Genomic DNA, 20,059 nt, shown 5'->3' with positions numbered 1-20,059 from the left:
ATTATCTATAGCAGATATTATTGAGACAAAAGAAACAAAACATATATAATTCCTCATCGCTAGCTCAAGGAATGGCCCACAGATCCAGCTTCACAGAATTTGTGGACTTTATCTGCAAAATTATAAACTGGCAATCACACTTTTCAAAAACATTTCACTAGACTGTGTCCTAAATTTGCAAAAAACAGGTGCTTACAGAAGCTGTTAGCAAGTCACAAAATGCTTCAGATACCATTAGGTATAAGATTAGGTATGAAATTATGTTCATTCATAAACAAAGAAATAAATGATAACATTAAGCAAATATTTATATCTACTATATGCAAGTATTAATACTATTCTAGGCATTGGAATAGAAACTGTTTCTCCTTTTACTAAAGAAAATTTTAAAACTATAAAATGCTAATAAATTACACAATGAGCCTTGTAATACTAAAATCGTTGCCCTGTTTTTTGTTTTTAAGGTTCATCTATCTTTGCTCTGGATCCTATGACCATGAAATAAACTAGTCATTTACAGGTCAATTACCATAGTAGATTGGTTATTTTCTTTTCTGTGATTGGGGGAAAAGAGTCAGCAGCATGAACAGGTAAGAGAAGTTAAGAACTGAGAGTGGGAACTGAACACAGGTGTTCACTGATAGCCTTCCAGATGATACCTCCAAAGAGAGGTGAGGACGGAAACCATTAGAAGGAGTCAAAGAATAAATGGGTATTCAGAGCAGGGAGGAGACAGTACCCTTTAACCTCACTTCAATTCACCTACTGTCTTCAATATAATTTTTCAACAAATATTTATAAAGGAAGTACTAATATCCTATGGTTGCCTTTTGTGAAAGAAAGTATTGGAGAAATTATCACACAAATATCAATAGATCACTCTATACCAATGCTTCTCGCTTTGTACCATATATCAGAATCACATGGAGAACTTTTTGTAGATTCATATGCTTAGTCTCCATAATAATATGCCTAGCCACTGTTAACAGAGAAGGCAATGGCACCCCACTCCAGTACTCTTGCCTGGAAAATCCCATGGATGGAGGGCCTGGTGGGCTGTAGTCCATGGGGTCGCTAAGAGTTGGACATGACTGAGCGACTTCACTTTCATTATGCTTAGTCTCCACTTTCAGAGATTTCTGATTCAGTCAGTTTAGAAAAGGGTCCAAGCACCAATATTTTTAAAAAGCACCCCTGTTTATTATAATGCGTGGGCTATGGTAGAATATCCCAAAAGTTCAATCAGTGTGTCATTGTGAGACCTTTCTTTGGGCAACAGAAAGCAGCAAATGAAAATTTGAAGCTCACACTATCTGTTTAGCTCATCTTTACTGTGCTATCAAAGAAGTTCAAGAAATTTAGCATGATTATTTTCTTAAGGATTTTTTAAAAGTCATAATTTGGGTTCCCAGGTGGCACTGGTGGTAAAGAATTCATCTGCCAGAAGGAAAGAAATCATAAAGATCAGAGGAGAAATAAATGAAAAAGAAATGAAGGAAGTACTAGCAAAGATTAATGAAACTAAAAGGTGGTTCTTTGAGAAGATAAACAAAATTGACAAACCACTAGCCAGACTCATCGTGAAAAAAAGGGAGAAAAATTAAATCAACAAAATTAGAAATGAAAAAGGAGAGGTTACAACAGACAACACAGAAATACAAAGGATCATAAGAGAATATTATGAGCAACTATATGCTAATAAAATGGACAGATTCTTAGAAAAGTTCAACCTCACAAGACTGAAACAGGAAAAAATAGAAATTATGAACAAGCCAATTATAAAATCTGAAATCAAACTGTAATAATAATAATAAAAAATCTCCCAAAAAACAAAAGCCCAGGGCCAAAGGGCTTCACATAGGAATTCTATCAAACATTTAGAGAAGAGCTAATGCCTATTTTTCTGAAACTCTTCCAAAAAATTGCAGAGGAAGGAACACTTCCAAACTCATCCTATGAGGCCACAGTCACCCTGATACCAAAAGCAGGCAAAGACAACACACAAAAAGAAAATTACAGGCTGATATCACTGATGAACATAGATGCAAAAATCCTCAACAAAATTCTAGCAAACAGAATTCAGCAATACATTAAAAACTCATACACCATGATCAAGTCTGGTTTACTCCAGGGATGCAAGGATTCTTCAATATATGTAAATCAATCGATGCGATATACCATATTAACAAATTGAAAGATTAAAAACCACATGTTTATCAGAATAGATGCAGAAAAAGCCTTCAACAAAATTCAGCACCCACTTATGGTGAAAACACTTCAAAAAATGAGCATAGAAGGAACCTACCTCAACATAGTGAAGGCCATATATGATAAACCCACAGCAAACATTATTCTCAATGGTGAAAAACTAAAAGCATTCCCTCTAAGATCAGGAACAAGACAAAGGGTGTCCACTCTCACCACTATTATTTGACATAGTTTTGGAAGTCCTAACTACAGCAGTTAGAGAAGAAAAAGTAATAAAAGGAATCTAGATCAGAAAAGAAGAAGTAAAACTCTCACTGTTCACAGATGACATGATATATACATAGAAAACCCAAAAAAAGCTATTAGAAAATTACTAGAGCTAATCACTGAATTCAGCAAAGTCACGGGATACAAGGTTGATACACAGAAATCACTTGCATTCCTATACACTAACAATGAAAAATCAGAAAGAGAAATTAAGGAATCAATCCCATTCATCACTGCAACAAAAAAAAATAATAAAATATCTAGGAATAAACCTACCTAAGGAGACAAAAGAACTGTATACAGAAAATTGTAAGACACTGAGGAAAGAAATCAAAGATGACATAAACAGATGGAGAGATATTCCATGTTCCTGGGTAGGAAATGACTATACTACCAAATGCAATCTACAGATTCAATGCAATCCTTATCAAATTACCAATGGCATTTTCCACAAAACTAGAACAAAAAATCACAGTTCATATGGAAACACAAAAGACCTGAAGCCAAGGCAGTCTTGAGAAAGAAGAATGGAGCTGGAGAAATCGACCTTTCTGACTCAGACTATACTACAAAGCTATAGTCATCAAGACTGTATGGTACTGGCACAAAAACAGAAATATAGACCTATTGAACAAGATAGACAGCCCAGAGATAAACCCACACATCTATGGGTACGTTATTTTTGACAAAGGAGGCAAGAATATACAATGGGGCAAAGACAGCCTCTTCAATAAGTGGTGCTGGGAAAACTGGACAGCTACATGCAAAAGAATGAAATTAGAACACTTTCTAATGCCATACACAAAGATAAACTCAAAATGGATTAAAGACCAAAATCTAAGACCAGAAACTGTAAAACTCTTAGAGGAAAACATAGGCAGAACACTCAACTACATAAATCAAAGCAAGATCTTCTATGACCCACCGCCTAGAATAATGGAACTAAAAACAAACAAGTGGGACCTAATTAAACTTAAAAGCTTTTGCATAGCAAAAGAAAAGGAAACCACATAGCAAAGGAAACCACAAGATGAAAAGACAAGCAGAATGGGAGAAAATAATAGCAAAGGAAACAACTGACAAAGAATTAATTTCCAAAATATACAAGCAGCTCATACAACTCAATACCAAAAAAAAAACCCCAAAAAACAAATAACCCAATCAAAAAGTGGAAAAAAGACCTAAACAAACATTTCTCCAAAAAAGACATACAGACAACTAACAAACACATGAAAAGATGCTCAACATTGCTCACTATTAGAGAAATACAAATTAAAACTACAGTGCGATACCACCTCACACCAGTCAGAATGGCCATCATCAAAAAGTCTACAATGAATGCTGGGAGAGGGTGTGGAGAAAAGGAACTCTCTTGCATTGCTGGTGGTAATGTAAATGGATACAGCTACTGTGGAAGATGGTACGGAGATTCCCTAAAAAACGAGGAATAAAACCACCATATGACCCAGCAAAAAACTCCTAGGTGTATACCCTGAGGAAACCAAAATTGAAAAAGACACATGCACCCCAGTGTTCACTGCAGCACTAATTACAATAGCCAGGACTTGGAAGCAACCTAGACGTCCATTGACAGATGAATGGATAAAGAAGCTGCGGTACATATTTACAATGGAATATTACTCAGCCATAAAAAGGAACCCATCTGAGTCAGTTCTAACGAGGTAGATGAACCTAGAACCTACTATACAGAGTGAAGTAAGTCAGAAAGAGAAATATAAATATCATATACTGACCCATATATATGGAATCTAGAAAGATGGTACTGATGAATTTATTTGCAGGGCACCAGTGGAGAAACAGACATAGAGAACAGACCTATGGACACGGGGGGAGGGGAGGAGGGAGAGGGAGAGATGCATGGAGAGAGTGACATGGAAACTTACGATACCATATGTAGAATAGATAGCCAACAGGAACTTGCTGTATGACTCAGGGAACTCAAACAGGGGCTCTGTGACAATCTCTGGGATGGGGAGGGAGATGGGAGGCAGGGTGAGGAGGGGGGTTTGGGAGAGAGAGGACATGGGAATGCCTATGGCTGATTCTTGCTGATGTTTGACAGAAAACCACAAAATTTTGTAAAGCAATTATCCTTCAATTAATAAAGTGGGGAAAAAAAAAAAGATTTGCCTGTTATTGCAGGAGACACAGGAGACAAAATTTCGATCCTTGGGGCTGGAAGATCCCCTGGAGAAGGGCATGGCAAGCCACTCCAGTATTCTTGCCTGGAGAATTCCATGGACAGAGGAGAGTGGCAGGCTACAGTCTATGGGGTCACAAAGAGTCGCACATGGCTGAGCATACATGCACGATCATAAACTTACATTAATGAACCAACTCAATAAGACCCTGGAATTTTCAGAGAGAACAGCTTCCAAATCTTTTTTTTTTTTTTTTTTTAAGGTAACTTATAATGTGAAAGTGCTGCACTCAATATGCCAGCAAATTTGGAAAACTCAGCAGTAGCCACAGGACTGGAAAAGGTCAGTTTTCATTCCAATCCCAAAGAAAGGCAATGCCAGAGAATGTTCAAGCTACTACACAATTGCACTCATCTTACAGGCTAGCAAAGTAATGCTCAAAATTCTACAAGCGAGGCTTCAACAGTACATGGACCATGAACTTTCAGGTGTTCAAGCTGGATTTAGGAAAGGCAGAGGAACCAGAGATCAAATTGCCAACATCAGTTGGATCATCAAAAAAGCAAGAGAGTTCCAGAAAAACATCTATTTCTGCTTTACTGACTATGCTGAAGCCTTTGACTGTGTGTGTCACAACAAACTGTGGAAAATTCTGAAAGAGATAGGAATACCAGACCACCTTACCTGCCTCCTGTGAAACCTGTATGCAGGTCAGGAAGCAACAGTTAGAACCAGACATGGAACAGTGGACTGGTTCAAAATTGGGAAAGGAGTACATCAAGGCAGTATACTGTCACTCTGCTTATTTAACTTATGTGCAGCATACATCATGAGAAATGCCAGGCTGAATGAAGCACAAGCTGGAATCAAGATTGCCGGGAGAAATATCAACAACCTCAGATATGCAGACGACACCACCCTTACGGCAGAAAGCAAAGAGGAACTAAAGAGCCTCTTGATGAAGGTGAAAGAGGAGAGTGAAAAAGCTGGCTTAAAACTAAACATTCAAAAATTAAGATCATGGCATCTGGTCCCATCACTTCATGGCGAATAGATGGGGAAATGGTGAGAGACTTGATTTTGGGGGGCTCAAAAACCACTGCAGATGGTGACTCCAGCCATGAAATTAAAAGACACTTGCTTCTTGGAGGAAAAGCTATGACAAACCTAGACAGCATATTAAAAAGCAGAGACATTACTTTGCTGACAAAGGTCCAAATAGTCAAATCTATGGTTTTTCCAGTAGTCATGTATGGATGTGAGAGTTGGACCATAAAGAAGGCTGAGCACTGAAGAACTGATGCTTTTGAACTGTGGTGTTGGAGAAGACTCTTGAGAGTCCCTTCGACTTCAAGGAGATCAAACCAGTCAATCCTAAAGGAACTCAACACCGAATATTCATTGGAAGGACTGATGCTGAAACTAAAGCTCCAATACTTTGGCCACCTGATGCAAAGGCCAACTCATTTGAAAAGACCCTGAAGCCGGGAAAGATTGAAAGCAGGAGGAGAATGGGATGACAGAGGATGAGATGGTTGGATGGCATCACCAATTCAATGGCCATGAGTTTGACAAGCTCTGGGAGATGGTGAAGGACAGGGAAGCCTGGTGTGCTGCAGTCCATGGGGTCGCAAAAAGTCAGACATGACTGAGCCACTGAACAATAAATGGTGTAGTAGTGGCCACAACAGGGAATTAATTAGTACAAAACCATTTGAAGAGAGTAATTTGTGTTTCCTTTTTTCTTTTCTCCAAAAGAAGTGTTTACATAATCCAACATATTGTCAATAAAAAAGAATTTCCAAGTGGGAATAATTCTATTTCTGCTGGTGCATTGCATTTGGCTTTGTAACTGCAAACTTGTATCCACTGTACCTAGAAATAAACAAGGGTCTTTCCAGGGTTGATACTTACCATTTGGGCAGTCATTGGATTGTGGTCTGACAGTAACTTGATCTAGAAAAAACTATTTTGGTAGACAAAATAGGATGTTAAATGAAACTGTTTCTGTCTGAGTTTATAGTTGAGACTAATAGGTAGTACGTTCTAAAGGGAGTGCCAGGCCATCGAGGCCTTTTATGTAGGACTTGGAAAGAAGGTGCCCCAAACTAGCTCTCCTGCCTCCAAGTTGAGGGGCTTGTTTCCCACTCTGCATTGTGTAAAAAAGATAACAGTTTATGAGAGCCCCATATTGAGGAGATGGGCTTCCCTGATGGCTCAGTGGTAAAGAATCCATCTGCCAATGAGATTCGATCCTTGGGTCAGGAAGAGCCCCTGGAGGAAGGCATGGCAACCCACTCCAGTATTCTTGCCTGAAGAATCCCATGGACAGAGGAGCCTGGTGACCTACGGTCCAAAGGGTCGCAAAGAGTCAGACACCACTGAGCAACTGAGTGTGCATATTGAGGATATCTTAGGGTTTCTTGGGAGTTCCTTCCAGAGAATCATTTGGGGGACCTCCTGTGTCTTTCACCTTAGTGTAGTGTGGGAACAGAGACTGGTACCTGATTCACACCTGAAAACTAAAGAAGTTAGTGAGCATAAAGAGAGAGGTGTTTTGAGGAGGACTTGCACGTCAATCTAATGGTTGAAAACATGATTTTCCCCACAGATCAAATGGATCTATGAAAGATATCCAGGTTTAAAAGGACTTTGACCTGAAAGCAACCCAAGTGTTTATCAACAGATGAATGAATGAACACATGTAATAGACACATATAATGGAATATTAATCAGCCTTAAAAAGGAAGAACATTTGGACACGTTTCAACATAGATGACTCTTGAAAATATTATGCTAAGTGAAATAAGCCAGTTGCACATGGACGATTAAGATTTTGCTATATGAGGCACCCTGAGCACAGAAATACATAGATGAAAAGGAGAATGGTGGTTGTCATGGCTCCATGCAAGGAAAAATGAGGAGTTAATGTTTAATGGGCACAGACTTTCACTTTGGGAAGATGAAAAAGTTCTGGCGATGGATGATGGTGATGGTTGCATAACAATGTGAATGTACTTAATGCCACTGAACTGTATAATTAAAAATAGTAAATTTTATGCTGTGTCTATTTTACCACAGTTAAAAATAAAAAAACAAAAATAGGCCTTGACCAAGAGGAATTCCTGGAAGAGTGAGATGATCCCCATGAAGAAGGGTGTGGATGGGCCCCTGGAAGCCAGGGGCTGAGGGGGGATTATAACCAGTCATCAGGAGAGGCACACCCATATCAGGGACTGCCATCAGGAGGTTGCTAGTCCTAAGAGTCCTCTGAAGAATTCATAAAAGCAACTCATGATAAAAAGAGAATGTTGGTGTTTGATACAGAGGGTCCTGAAACCAAATTAGGGCAGCATCTGTCAATTACGGCTTTGCCCTCTCATCCGACCTCCCTGCATCTGTCTTGGGGGAGGAAGTGAACTGAGGAAGAGTAACGAGACTCACTATGACCCTCTCCGTGTCCGACTCAATGGACGCAATGGACGTGAGTTTGAGTAAACTCCGGGAGATGGCGAGGGATAGGGAAACCTATCGTGCTACAGTCCGTGGGGTCGCAAAGAGTCAGACACAACTTAGTGACTGAACAACAAATGACCCTCTCCTGGCCACAGGCTTCTTATCCTAAACACGGGGAAAAGCTCAGGGGCTGTATAACTCCTGAGTATGTCCGAAGAGCCGTAGAATCTACCAGAGTTCACCCTGGAGTAGGGAAGACTGATTTAGCAGAGTAAGTTTAAAGAAAGAGGGGTGAGAAAGAATCAAATGGCATTCTGCTGGCATCTTAGGAGTCTAACATTTTCAATCCCCCAGTTAGAGAGAAATCTCCTCTTGGAGTTTAGGAGATTTCTCATGGAGAAATTCATGGCTGCACACCTTCATTTATTCAATATACTTGTATTGAGTACCATTATATTTATATAAAACATCAAATGGAATAAAAGGTAGCTAAGACATGATCATATGCTTTGATGGACACATGTTCTAACAGAGGAAAACATAGACTCGCCACTAACTGCAATATAGGGCAAAGAGAGGAACATATAACCATGAGATCAGAAGCTTTATACAGAGAAGATTACATGTAAATCAAGCTTTGAATGATGGGACAGTTTTGAGGGGAGATGGCATAACCGGAACAGAATAAAGTGGAGAGGATGTTAGAACAAAAATCAGAGGGCAGAGAAGCAGGTGTTTGATTTGTAGACTATGATGTAGCTGAGTTTTGTAATTAGCACAGAATACTCTGAGAAGAGAAATGAGGGCCAGAGGCAGGAAGACTGTTTGGTTTGTGATTTCCAGGGACCTCAAAGGCCAGAAGTTTGTACTTTGATAGGTAATGGGGGAATAATTTAAGGTTTGTGAGTGGGAGAATGATGCAATCTAAAATATGGTTTAGGAAGAACAAATAGAAGGCTATTACATTTGCTCAGTCAGGAGGCAATGAAGCCTTTAAGTAGGAAGACTGCTGTAGCAATTGGAAAGGAGGAAATGGATGAAAGAGGCTTTTGTGAGGGCTCCTGATTGCATATGCCCTTTTCACACTTCCTGTTTGACCTTCATTCCTTTCCTCTTTTGATCATAAAGGTGTATGCTGCTGCTGGCGCTTAGTTGCTGCAGTCGTGTTTGACTCTGTGTGACCCTATGGACAGCAGCCACCCCCCGCTGCCCCAGGCTCCTCTATCTGTGGGATTCTCTAGGCAGCAGTACTGGAGTGGGTTGCCTTGCCCTCTTTCAGGGGATCTTCCCAACCCAGGGCTCAAACCCCGGATCTCCTGCATTGCAGGCAGATTCTTTATCGCTGAGCCACCAGGGAAGCCCTATGTATATAAAGTGTCCCTAATATCCTGATTTTATATTTCTTGGAAAATTTCTCATCAGTGTTAGATAACTCTTCATTTGCAGTCTCTATGAAAGACACTCCAAAGGACAATTCTTGATGTTCAAAATGAAAAAGTAATATCGTATATCTACAGTTGTGTTGTATTTTCTCTGTATTACCTATATTAGAGGTAAAGTTTTCCCACTTTAGGATCCTTACTGTCAGAAAATGTAAACACACGTCAGTACATTTCTTGTGAAATTTCTGCTGCTCATGCAAAATGGAAATCAAGATCATAGAAGTAAAGTTATTAAACATGATGGGAAATTCCTTTTTGTTCTGTTATTCAGCTTTAAGAGCATCTCTGTTTTCTAAAAGCCTCAGTATTAATTTCATATATTTAGGAACAAAAGAACTTAACAATAGAAATACATAACTAAATTATGAACAATTAAGGAAAGCAATCAGAAAAGTAATTAATTTATAATTTACCTGTTTATAAAGTTTATAAACAAAGTTTCTAATTCACCTGTTAAGCAAAATCCAGATAAAGTGTTAGTCACTTCATTTTTAAAGGCCAGAAAAATAGAAAATATTTTGTATGTTTATAGTTCTATTTTTCACCATTTGTGAAGTAAGCTAAAATGAGCTGAAATTGTCAGCATGGCACATCTTTTGGGAGAGGCTTTGCCCTTGGACATGTGCAACTTTTGATGACTTACATGCTGTTTTAGTCATGGGGAATTCTGTCAAGGAATCAGGAAATGACTGACCTGTTTTCAGCTCACACTTCAAGCTGGAAATGATCTTTGTAATAAAAGAGGCAAAAATTACAGCTCTTGCCCAGCCCCTCAGGCAGCAGTTCTACAGCAAATCTTGGGCTGAGCAGACTCAGAACTCGGCACCGATTAGGGAGAGTGAGTGGGTAATAGAATAGCTAACTGTAACTAAAGGTTCTCTCTGAACACCTCCCTGTGTTATTTAACTGAGAGCAAGTGAGAGGGCGTGCAGGCCAGGGGCACGGAACCAATGCACTGCTATCCTTGTATCATCTCCCCTAGGACCTGGGCTCACCACTCTCCTTATCCTATCATGGCCAAGCAAATGTTCCCCACTCAAATCAGGACCATTCTTCTGGTGTTTCTCACATTTGCTTATTTTCTCCAGCTTTTATCCTACTCGATTTAACTGTCAAAGCAACTTTCTTAGCATATCCATTTAACATATGAAAAAAACTAAGACTGAGAGGGTTAGTAGCTTGTCCAAGATCAACAGCTACTAAATCAGGATTCAATCCTAACCAGACTAATGCCAAAGGCTTTAAATCTTCTCCCTGCACTGCCTTTCACTGGGATAAAGCCCGAAGCTGCCTTCTACAGGGGAAAATGGATGGCAGTGGGGGCCCTGTCTTAAAAGTGTACCTCTAAGAGAAGGTACGGAGAAGGCAATGGCACCCCACTCTAGTAATTTGGCCTAGAAAATCCCATGGACAGAGGAGCCTGGTAGGCTGCAGTCCATGGGGTCGCTAGAGTCGGACAGGACTGAGTGACTTCACTTTCACTTTTCACTTTCATGCAATGGAGAAGGAAATGGCACCCCACTCCAGTACTCTTTCCTGGAAAATCCCATGGATGGAGGAGCCTGGAAGGCTGCAGTCCATGGGGTCGCTGAGGGTCGGACACGACTGAGTGACTTCACTTTCACTTTTCACTTCCATGCATTGGAGAAGGAAATGGCACCCCACTGCAGTGTTCTTGCCTGGAGAATCCCAGGGATGGGGGAGCCTGGTAGGCTGCCGTCTATGGGGTCGCACAGAGTCAGACACGACTGAAGTGACTCACCAGCAGCAGCAGCAGCAGCAGCAGCAGCAGCAGTGAGCTCTGAACATTTCTGGGAGCACCTGTGAGGATTAGCCTTTCCAGAGAACTTATTTGGAGAAGGTTTACTTCCTGAGGATGTACCGAAACGGTATTTTTATTTAAAGTGCCTGGGGAAAGACTTTTTGAAAGGAAGAAGAGAACGTTGTTCCTTCTCTCCAGTCTTAAGGGCAGTGGGAAGGCGTGTGTTCACAGTCCTCTCCAGGCCAGGAGCTCCGGCGCCTCCCGCTGGGGAGAGACAGGTTAGGGGGTGGGAGGTGCGGTAGGGGTGGGGATACTGTCACTGGGGGCTGCGGCCTAGATTACTTCCTTCCACTCTCATTACCAACTGAAAAAAAAAGACACTGTAGTAAGATCAGGGGAAGGAGAAAGCCACACTTAGACATAGATCTTGAGACAAGAATAAAAACTGGAGAGAATAAGCAAATATGAGACAGCACAGAGGAACCTGTCCTGATCCAAGTGGGGAAGCTTTGCTTGGCCACGATGGGGTAAGGGGAGTGGAGGAGCCCAGGTCCTGTCCTGGGGGAGACGATACAAGGAGAGCACTGCTGTTCTGTCCCCAGCAGGGTTCTGTCCTCCTGGCTTACACGGCCTCTCGCTTGCTCTCATGTTCTCCCTCTCTCTTTCACTCTTCCCTGTTAATGTTATTATTGTTTTTGTTGTGCTAAGTTTTCTTGCAAAGTACCTTACATCCCTCATTGAACTACGCTGACTTAAGTACATAGATATAGATACGTAATTCTATTAAATATTTATGTGAATATTACACTATTCATCTTCATGTATAACATTTATAAATACATAATTTTAAACTACAGATCCATTCAGAAGCTAATGTATATTATAGCATATGTAGATCTCATTCCACAGTTTGCGTTTAGTTGCTCTCAAACTGTCATACTGTCTTCATAAAGTTCTGAGATAAGAAATCCTTCCAGATATTCTTGCATATGGATTCCTGGGCTAGGGAGGGCGGTGGATACCCCTTGATTATTACAGAGTTTAGTGACTGGTGGGGTAGGGGTTGAGTGGAGGTAAAGGGATAAAACCAAGATGGCAACAGCAGAATTCTGACTGGGAATGTTATTTCTGACGTTGGCACAAATAAAGCACAAGGAGCATACAAGTCCATACAAATAAATCAGCCTCTAAAAGGTGAGATTGTTACAAGGCTCGGAGTTGGGCTGAAAATTTGGGAGTGTCAGGAGTAATTTTTGTGTCTAAGGACAAGAGGTATCTGAGTCACGCAAACAAGAGGGTGCTGACTATGAACTCAAATCATCAATTATTGGGTAAGGAGACTATGATATTAGCACTTTCTAGGTAATGGGAATTGTGGGGTTTCCTAGGTCGGGTAGGTAGATAATTAAGTGGTACCAGTGAAAACGAAGAAAGTCAGATAGATCTTTTTCCTCCAGGACCTTTGTCACCCCAAAATGTGCGGTTTCCTGTCAGTCTGGATGTTCCTGTTTTTCTTTGTCTGCCCACAGATCCCTGTTGTTCACAAGATGTATGGCTTCCTTCCATTTGGCCCACGCCCCCCTTTCTCTGTTCATATCTAGCAACTTGCCTGTTCTAACAATATTACATCACTTTTATGTGGAATCGTTTAAAAATGATACAAATGAACTTATTTACAAAACAGAAATAGACTCACAGATATAGAAAACAAACTTAGGACTACTAAAGGGGAAAGGCTGGGGGTGGAATAGAGACACACCACCATATATATCACATAGATAAAGAACAAGGCCCTACTGCATGGCGCAAGGAACTATATTCAACAAGTTATGATAGCCTATAATGGAAAAGAATCTGAAAAAGATGATCTAAATAACTGAATCATTTTGCTGTATACCAGAAACTAACACAGCATTATATATCAACTAGATCTCAATTTTTTAAAAAGCAGTGGAACCAGTGAGAATGCTGACTTTCATTGGTAAATGGCCATTCATGCTTCAATCCAGTTATCTGAGCCCTCTTCAGTAGCCACTAGGAGGTTGGCAAGGAGTGAGAGCATGAGAGGTTCTGTGTGTGTGAGAGAGAGAGAATTCTATCATAGCAATATGAAGTAGGGTTTAAGTGGGGCTAATTTATAGTGAGTTCTTTTTATCGTTTCAGAAATTCTGAAACAATGGATGAAGTAACTCTCTAGAGATCTGAATTCAATGAGAGTGAAGGAGGCATGACTCAACATTTGCTGTTCCAAATTCCTGTCTTTTGCTCTTTCTTCCAATTCATGATAATTTCTCAGTAATAAAAACACAATTATAAGTAATAAAGTGACTGTTGTTATTGCCATAATTTATTGACCACATCCTAAAATCTTCACATGTATCATCTCATTTAATTCTCACCATTGGGGCAGGTGACAGAGCCAGCATTTAAAAACAGGTCTGCACACAGACCTTAATGTTCTACTAGTGATTCTTATTCGCTGGCTGCATGTTTAAAGCTCACCTGTATATTAACTCAACCTGTAGATATTTGTGTTTATTGCTTACTGGAGAGATGTTACATATAAACAAAGCAGGACTATCTCAGAGGGAGAGCAAAAAATCCCTTCCTTCCATTCTTTCCTCCCTCCTTCTTTTTCCCCTTCATCTATTCATCCAAAACCATTCAATAAATACCAAAGTACCCTGCTAGACTCTGGGAATATGGTTGCAAAAAAAAAAAAAAAAGACACAGATCCTTGTTGCTTCCAGACGTCATGGTCTGGTTAGGAAGGGAAAGTATATAGATGGTTATGCTAAGCTTAGTGTTCGACTCTTTGCGACCCCATGGACTGCAGCCTGCCAGGCTCCTCTGTCCATGGGGATTCTCTAGGCAAGAATACTGGAGTGGGTAGCCTATCGCTTCTCCAGGGGATCTTCCTGACCCAGGTATTGACCTGGGGGTCTCCTGCTTTACCAGCTGAGATACTAGGGAAGCCCCACATAGACGGTTGGCTGTTAATTTTAAGTCTTCTAAACCTTAAACCAGAATTCTGCAGGTATCACTCACTCGCCTATTTACCTTCTTCCTCGGTTTTCTCTTCCTAACAATGTCTCACTTGATACACGGAGTATTTTGAAGATTGTACATGTCCTATATCATACTGTACCGTATAATATTACTGGACATTGACATTTTATCTGCTCTACTTATCTCATGTGGGTGAGTCGCTCAGTCATGTCTGACTCTTGCGACCCCAGGATTGTAGCCCACCAGTCTCCTCTGTTCATGGAATTCTCCAGGAAAGAATTTTGGAGTGGGTGGCCATTTCCTTTTCCAGGGGATCTGCCCAACCTAGAGATTGACTCTGGGTCTCCTACATTGCAAGCATATTCTTTACTATACGAGCCACCAGAGAAGCCAAACTTATTTTATAGATATAAATAAAATCTTTGCTAATAGAAGTTGGAAAAAAATAGGTATTGGGTCTAAACAAGCTGGGATTCAGGGGAGACTAGAGCTATACTTTTAGAACTTGGTGGGTCTGAGGCGAGATGGAATACAGGCCCGGGAAACAGGGCCGAGTTCTCAGCGGGATGCTCGTGTCTGTGGTGGGGAAGGGTGGGGGGCTTGCAAGGTGACAAGATCAGTTTCCCCCATCCGCATCACACATTATCACAGTGGAGTTTTTTTTACAGTAATAAAAGTTGTGAATTCCCAGATTATCTATATATATTCAAAATACATTCATAATATATTTTAAATCCTGACAAATAAATTTTGGATCATCCCTTTTAACAAACCTAAAATTTTAAATCTGTACTTATAATAACCATACACAGGTGGTGCAATGGTAAAGAGTAGGTAAAAAGTAGGAAATGGCAATGAACTGCAGTATTCTTACCTGGAAAATTCCACGGACAGAGGAGCCTGGCGAGCTACAGTCTATGGGGTCACCGAGAGTCAGACACAACTGAGCACTCATGCATTATACAACATATATGGCTGGGCTGCAGGGGATCTGTGATTATCCCTGAATTATAATCCTTGAAAGTATATGTAAAACTACGTGCACATGTATATTTTTCTAGAGAGGGTCTATAGCTTTCATCAAATTCAAATCCTTGACACTAAAATTTGACCCCATAAATAAATAATTAAAACTTGAAAAGCTAAACTCCATAACAAGGACTTTTTCCCCCTCAAAGATTAGAGCTTTTAGCATAAGTTCTGACATAAATATATTGCACTTACATCAAGAGCCACGGACTGCTTGGCCCATGACTTCTTCACTTGATCGTACATAATTGTATTGTTGATGCCAAGGCCACAAAAGATGACAAAAGCCTAGGAAAGAGAGAGTTCACTAATTAAAAATTGCAATAACTCATTGGCATAATCTAATATAAAAGCAGACAGGCATCAGGAATGGGCCTGAAAATGTAATTTTATTGTACACAGAGGTAGGCCTTAGGGAAATATGTACATTAAAATTCTTAATTACTATTGTCATGTAACAGCTTTATCGCTCACACTGCACAAGAGAAAAATTATTAATTTAATGTTATTGTGAAGAAATAACTTTATACATTTAGAAACATATAGTCCATTTAAATGTGTTCTTACTTTATTTAGGTTGTGAACTGATTTTAGTCATTTTATTCCATTTAATCAAAAGCAATCTCTTTCAAAAGCTAGGGTATAAAAGAGTTTGGTAAAGAAACCAAGTGACTGTATCCGTAAGGTAAATGTTAAGGGGACGCAGGATTCAGATTTTGAGCCAGTTAGTAAAGAAGCTCCGACGTACTCTCAGCTAGAGAAAAATAATCATGGGGTTTTCATTTTGGCTACTGGTGCAAAGTCTACTAGGAAGCCTGTTCAAGGCTAACCTCTCCAGCTGAGGGCAGACAGGAGTAAATACATGGAAGGTTGGAGACAGAAGAGAGGGGATGGCAGCGCCCCTGGCAGAGCTGGCTAGAGGCCTCAAGGCTGAATGCACACGAACAAGAAAAAGATAAGGCGATTTACACTTGAGAGAAGAAGGCAGTTCAATCCCATAAAAAACAATCAATTAGGATTAAAAAAAAAAAACTGATTCATGAAAAACAGAATCAAATCTTACCTAAACACTGATACATTCTTTAAATCTTCATTTAAATTTCATCATGCTGTCAAAGTATAATGATTAAAAGTTGTCAATTAATAACTATTTATCCTTCCTAATGTGAGCAAGCTGTAACCAGGAGACTACTACTGACTCAGCTATAACCCCTGGTTCAGACATTTATTTTCTTACCTCGAAAAGTCGTTGATCGGCATCATCGAAAGGTTTCCCATCGAGTCTATTTAACACTTGAGCCACTCCTGTGAGAAGAGGTTGGGAGATGTGGTCATTTTTGACACTGGATATCCTGTTCCTACAGCACAAGTAAAATGACTCTAGCCTCCTTTAAGTGCAGACACTCAGCTTAACCCCAGGTTGCTCTAACACCTGCTGCCTGTGTGAGAGCAGATGTGAGGCGTATAGGGATGCAGCCCATTTTCCAGCTCTGATATCCAGACCAGGTCTCAGGTATTAACCAGATTCCCCAAAAATGGTTTTCAAGATGACTGTGTACAATAATTGATATATCATGGTGCACACGTATATACAGTTACATACATATATATATATATATATACACGCATGTGTGTGTGTGTGCTCAGTTGTGTCTGACTCATTGTGACCCCATGGACTGTAGCCTGCCAGACTCCTTTGTCTGTGGAATTTTCCAAGCAAGAATACTGGAGTGAGTTGCCATTTCCTTCTCCAGGGGACCTTCCTGACCCAGGGATCAAACCAACATCTCTTGCGCCTTCTGCACTGGCAGGAAGATTCTTCACCACTGTACCTCCTGGGAAGCCATATATAATTATATAAATTAAATTGAACAAATTAAAAATATTTATATATAATTAAAATGTTTTCAATTCTCTGAAGCTTAGTGCTTAAATGAGGCAGCATGGCATAGTGATTAAGAACATAGGCTCTGGAGTTAAACATCCTTGGTTTGAATTTCAATTCCATTGTTAGTAGTGTTACTGTGAGCACATTACTTAACACTGAATTTGTTCATTTGTAAAATGAGGATAAAATGTTAACTGTCTCAGTGGGTTATAAAGATTAAACAAGATAACATTTGAATAATGTTTGTAAAGCATATTGGTCCACATGGAGAGAACATTCAAGAAATGTTAAGAATTATGATACAGTTAACCTTCAAAGGAAGGCTAGTTTTGTTGCCTGCTACCAATGGGGCTAAACTAGTTTTACAAAATTTAACTTATGTGGGTCTTCTTTCCAAAGTTCATGTCCAGCATTATACTACATGTTTTGGGCATGACCCAGGGATCATGGCACTATCAAAGCACACAAGTTTAACTAGAAAAATTCAACAATCTTGAAAACATTCCCTTGTGTCCCTATATACACTAAATATACAACACAAGAGAACACTCTACACATGGACATCACCAGATGGTTGACACTGAAATCAGATTGATTATATTCTTTGCAGATGGAGAAGCTCTATACAGTCAGCAAAAATAAGACCGGGAGCTAACTGTGGCTCAGATCATGAACTCCTTATTGCCAAATTCAGACTGAAATTGAAGAAAGTGGAGAAAACAACTAGACCATTCAGGTATGACCTAAATCAAACAGTGGAAGTGAGAAATAGATTTAAGGGATTAGATCTGACAGACAGACTGCCTGATGAACTATGGACGGAGGTTCGTGACACTGTACAGGAGACAGGGATCAAGACCATCCCCAAGAAAAAGAAATCAAAAAAAGCAAAATGGCTGTCTGAGGAGGCCTTACAAATAGCTGTGAAAAGAAGGGAAGTGAAAAGCAAAGGAGAAAAGAAAAGACATACCCATCCGAATGCAGAATTCCAAAGAATAGCAAGAAGAGATAAGAAAGCCTTCCTCAGTGATCAATGCAAAGAAATAGAGGAAAACAACAGAATGGGAAACACTAGAGATCTCTTCAAGAAAATTAGAGATACCAAGGGAATATTTCATGCAAAGATGGGCTCAATAAAGGACAGAAATGGTAGGGATGTAACAGAAGCAGAAGATATTAAGAAGAGGTGGCAAGAATACACAGAAGAACTGTACAAAAAAGATCTTCATGACCCAGATAATCACGATGGTGTTATCACTCACCTAGAGTCAGACATCCTGGAATGTGAAGTCAAGTGGGCCTTAGAAAGCATCACTATGAACAAAGCTAGTGGAGGTGATGGAATTCCAGTTGAGCTATTCAAAATCCTGAAAGATGATGCTGTGAAAGTGCTGCACTCAATATGCCAGCAAATTTGGAAAACTCAGCAGTGGCCACAGGACTGGCAAAGGTCAGTTTTCATTCCAATCCCAAAGAAGGGCAATGCCAAAGAATGCTCAAACTACCGCACAATTGCACTCATCTCACACGCTAGTAAAGTAATGCTCAAAATTCTCCAAGCCAGGCTTCAGCAATACGTGAACCGTGAACTTCCAGATGTTCAAGCTGGTTTTAGAAAAGGCAGAGGAACCAGAGATCAAATTGCCAACATCCTCTGGATCATCAAAAAAGCAAGAAAGTTCCAGAAAAACACCTATTTCTGCTTTACTGACTATGCCAAAGCCTTTGACTGTGTGGATCACAATAAACTGTGGAAAATTCTTCAAGAGAAGGGAATACCAGACCAGCTGACCTGCCTCTTGAGAAATCTGTATGCAGGTCAGGAAGCAACAGTTAGAACTGGACCTGGAACAACAGACTGGTTCCAAATAGGAAAAGGAGTACGTAGAGGCTGTATATCACCACCCTGCTTATTTAACTTATATGCAGAGTGAGAAACGCTGGGCTGGAGGGAGCACAAGCTGGAATCAGGATTGCCAGGATAAATATCAATAACCTCAGATATGCAGACGATATCACCCTTATGGCAGAAAGTGAAGAAGAACTAAAGAGCCTCTTGATGAAGTTGAAAGAGGAGAGTGAAAAAGTTGGCTTAAAGCTCAACATTCAGAAAACGAAGATCATGGCATGTGGTCTCATCACTTCATGGCAAATATATGGGGAAACAGTAGAAACAGTGGCTGATTTTATTTTTCTGGGCTCCAAAATCACTGCAGATGATGATTGCAGCCATGAAATTAAAAGACACTTACTCCTTGGAAGGAAAGTTAGTACCAACCTAGACAACATATTAAAAAGTAGAGACATTATTTTGTCAACAAAGGTCCGTCTTGTTAAGGCTATGGTTTTTCCAGTGGTCATGTATGGATGTGAGAGTTGGACTATAAAGAAAGCTGAGCACTGAAGAACTGGTGCTTTTGAACTGTGGCGTTGGAGAAGACTCTTGAGAGTCCCTTGGACTGCAAGAAGATCCAACCAGTCCATCCTAAAGGAGATCAGTCCTGGTGTTCATTGGAAGGATTGATGTTGAAGCTGAAACTCCAATACTTTTGCCACCTGATGTGAAGAGCTGACTCATTTGAAAAGGCCCTGATGCTGGGAAGGATTGAGGGCAGGAGCAGGAGGGGATGACAGAGGATGAGATGGTTGGATGGCAACACCGACTCAATGGACATGGGTTTGGATGGACTCTGGGAATTGGTGATGGACAGGGAGGCCTGGCGTGCTGCGGTTCATGGGGTCAAAAGAGTCAGACACGACTGAGCGACTGAACTGAACTGAACTGATATTCTAAAGGCTTTTGTTTTTTAAAAACACCTAACTTCTCATTAGGGAG

General features: G+C 40.2%; 1 protein-coding gene across 1 annotated transcript in view; it reads right to left on the bottom strand.

The window, feature by feature from the left end:
* The window catches only part of PDE11A (phosphodiesterase 11A), a 422,322-nt gene that overhangs the window by 166,995 nt on the left and 235,268 nt on the right, over positions 1–20,059 (bottom strand). Inside the window, exons 8-9 of the mRNA XM_027556915.1 lie at positions 16,573–16,640; positions 15,531–15,623 (exon numbers count right to left, since the gene is read on the bottom strand). Coding sequence (XP_027412716.1) covers positions 15,531–15,623; positions 16,573–16,640 — 161 coding nt within the window. The remainder of the gene's footprint in view (positions 1–15,530; positions 15,624–16,572; positions 16,641–20,059) is intronic.

This window comes from Bos indicus x Bos taurus, chromosome 2 (genome assembly GCF_003369695.1).
Source record: "Bos indicus x Bos taurus breed Angus x Brahman F1 hybrid chromosome 2, Bos_hybrid_MaternalHap_v2.0, whole genome shotgun sequence".
NCBI lineage: Eukaryota > Metazoa > Chordata > Mammalia > Artiodactyla > Bovidae > Bos > Bos indicus x Bos taurus.
Note: the sequence above shows the minus strand (reverse complement) of the source record. Positions and strands in the feature narration are given on the sequence as shown.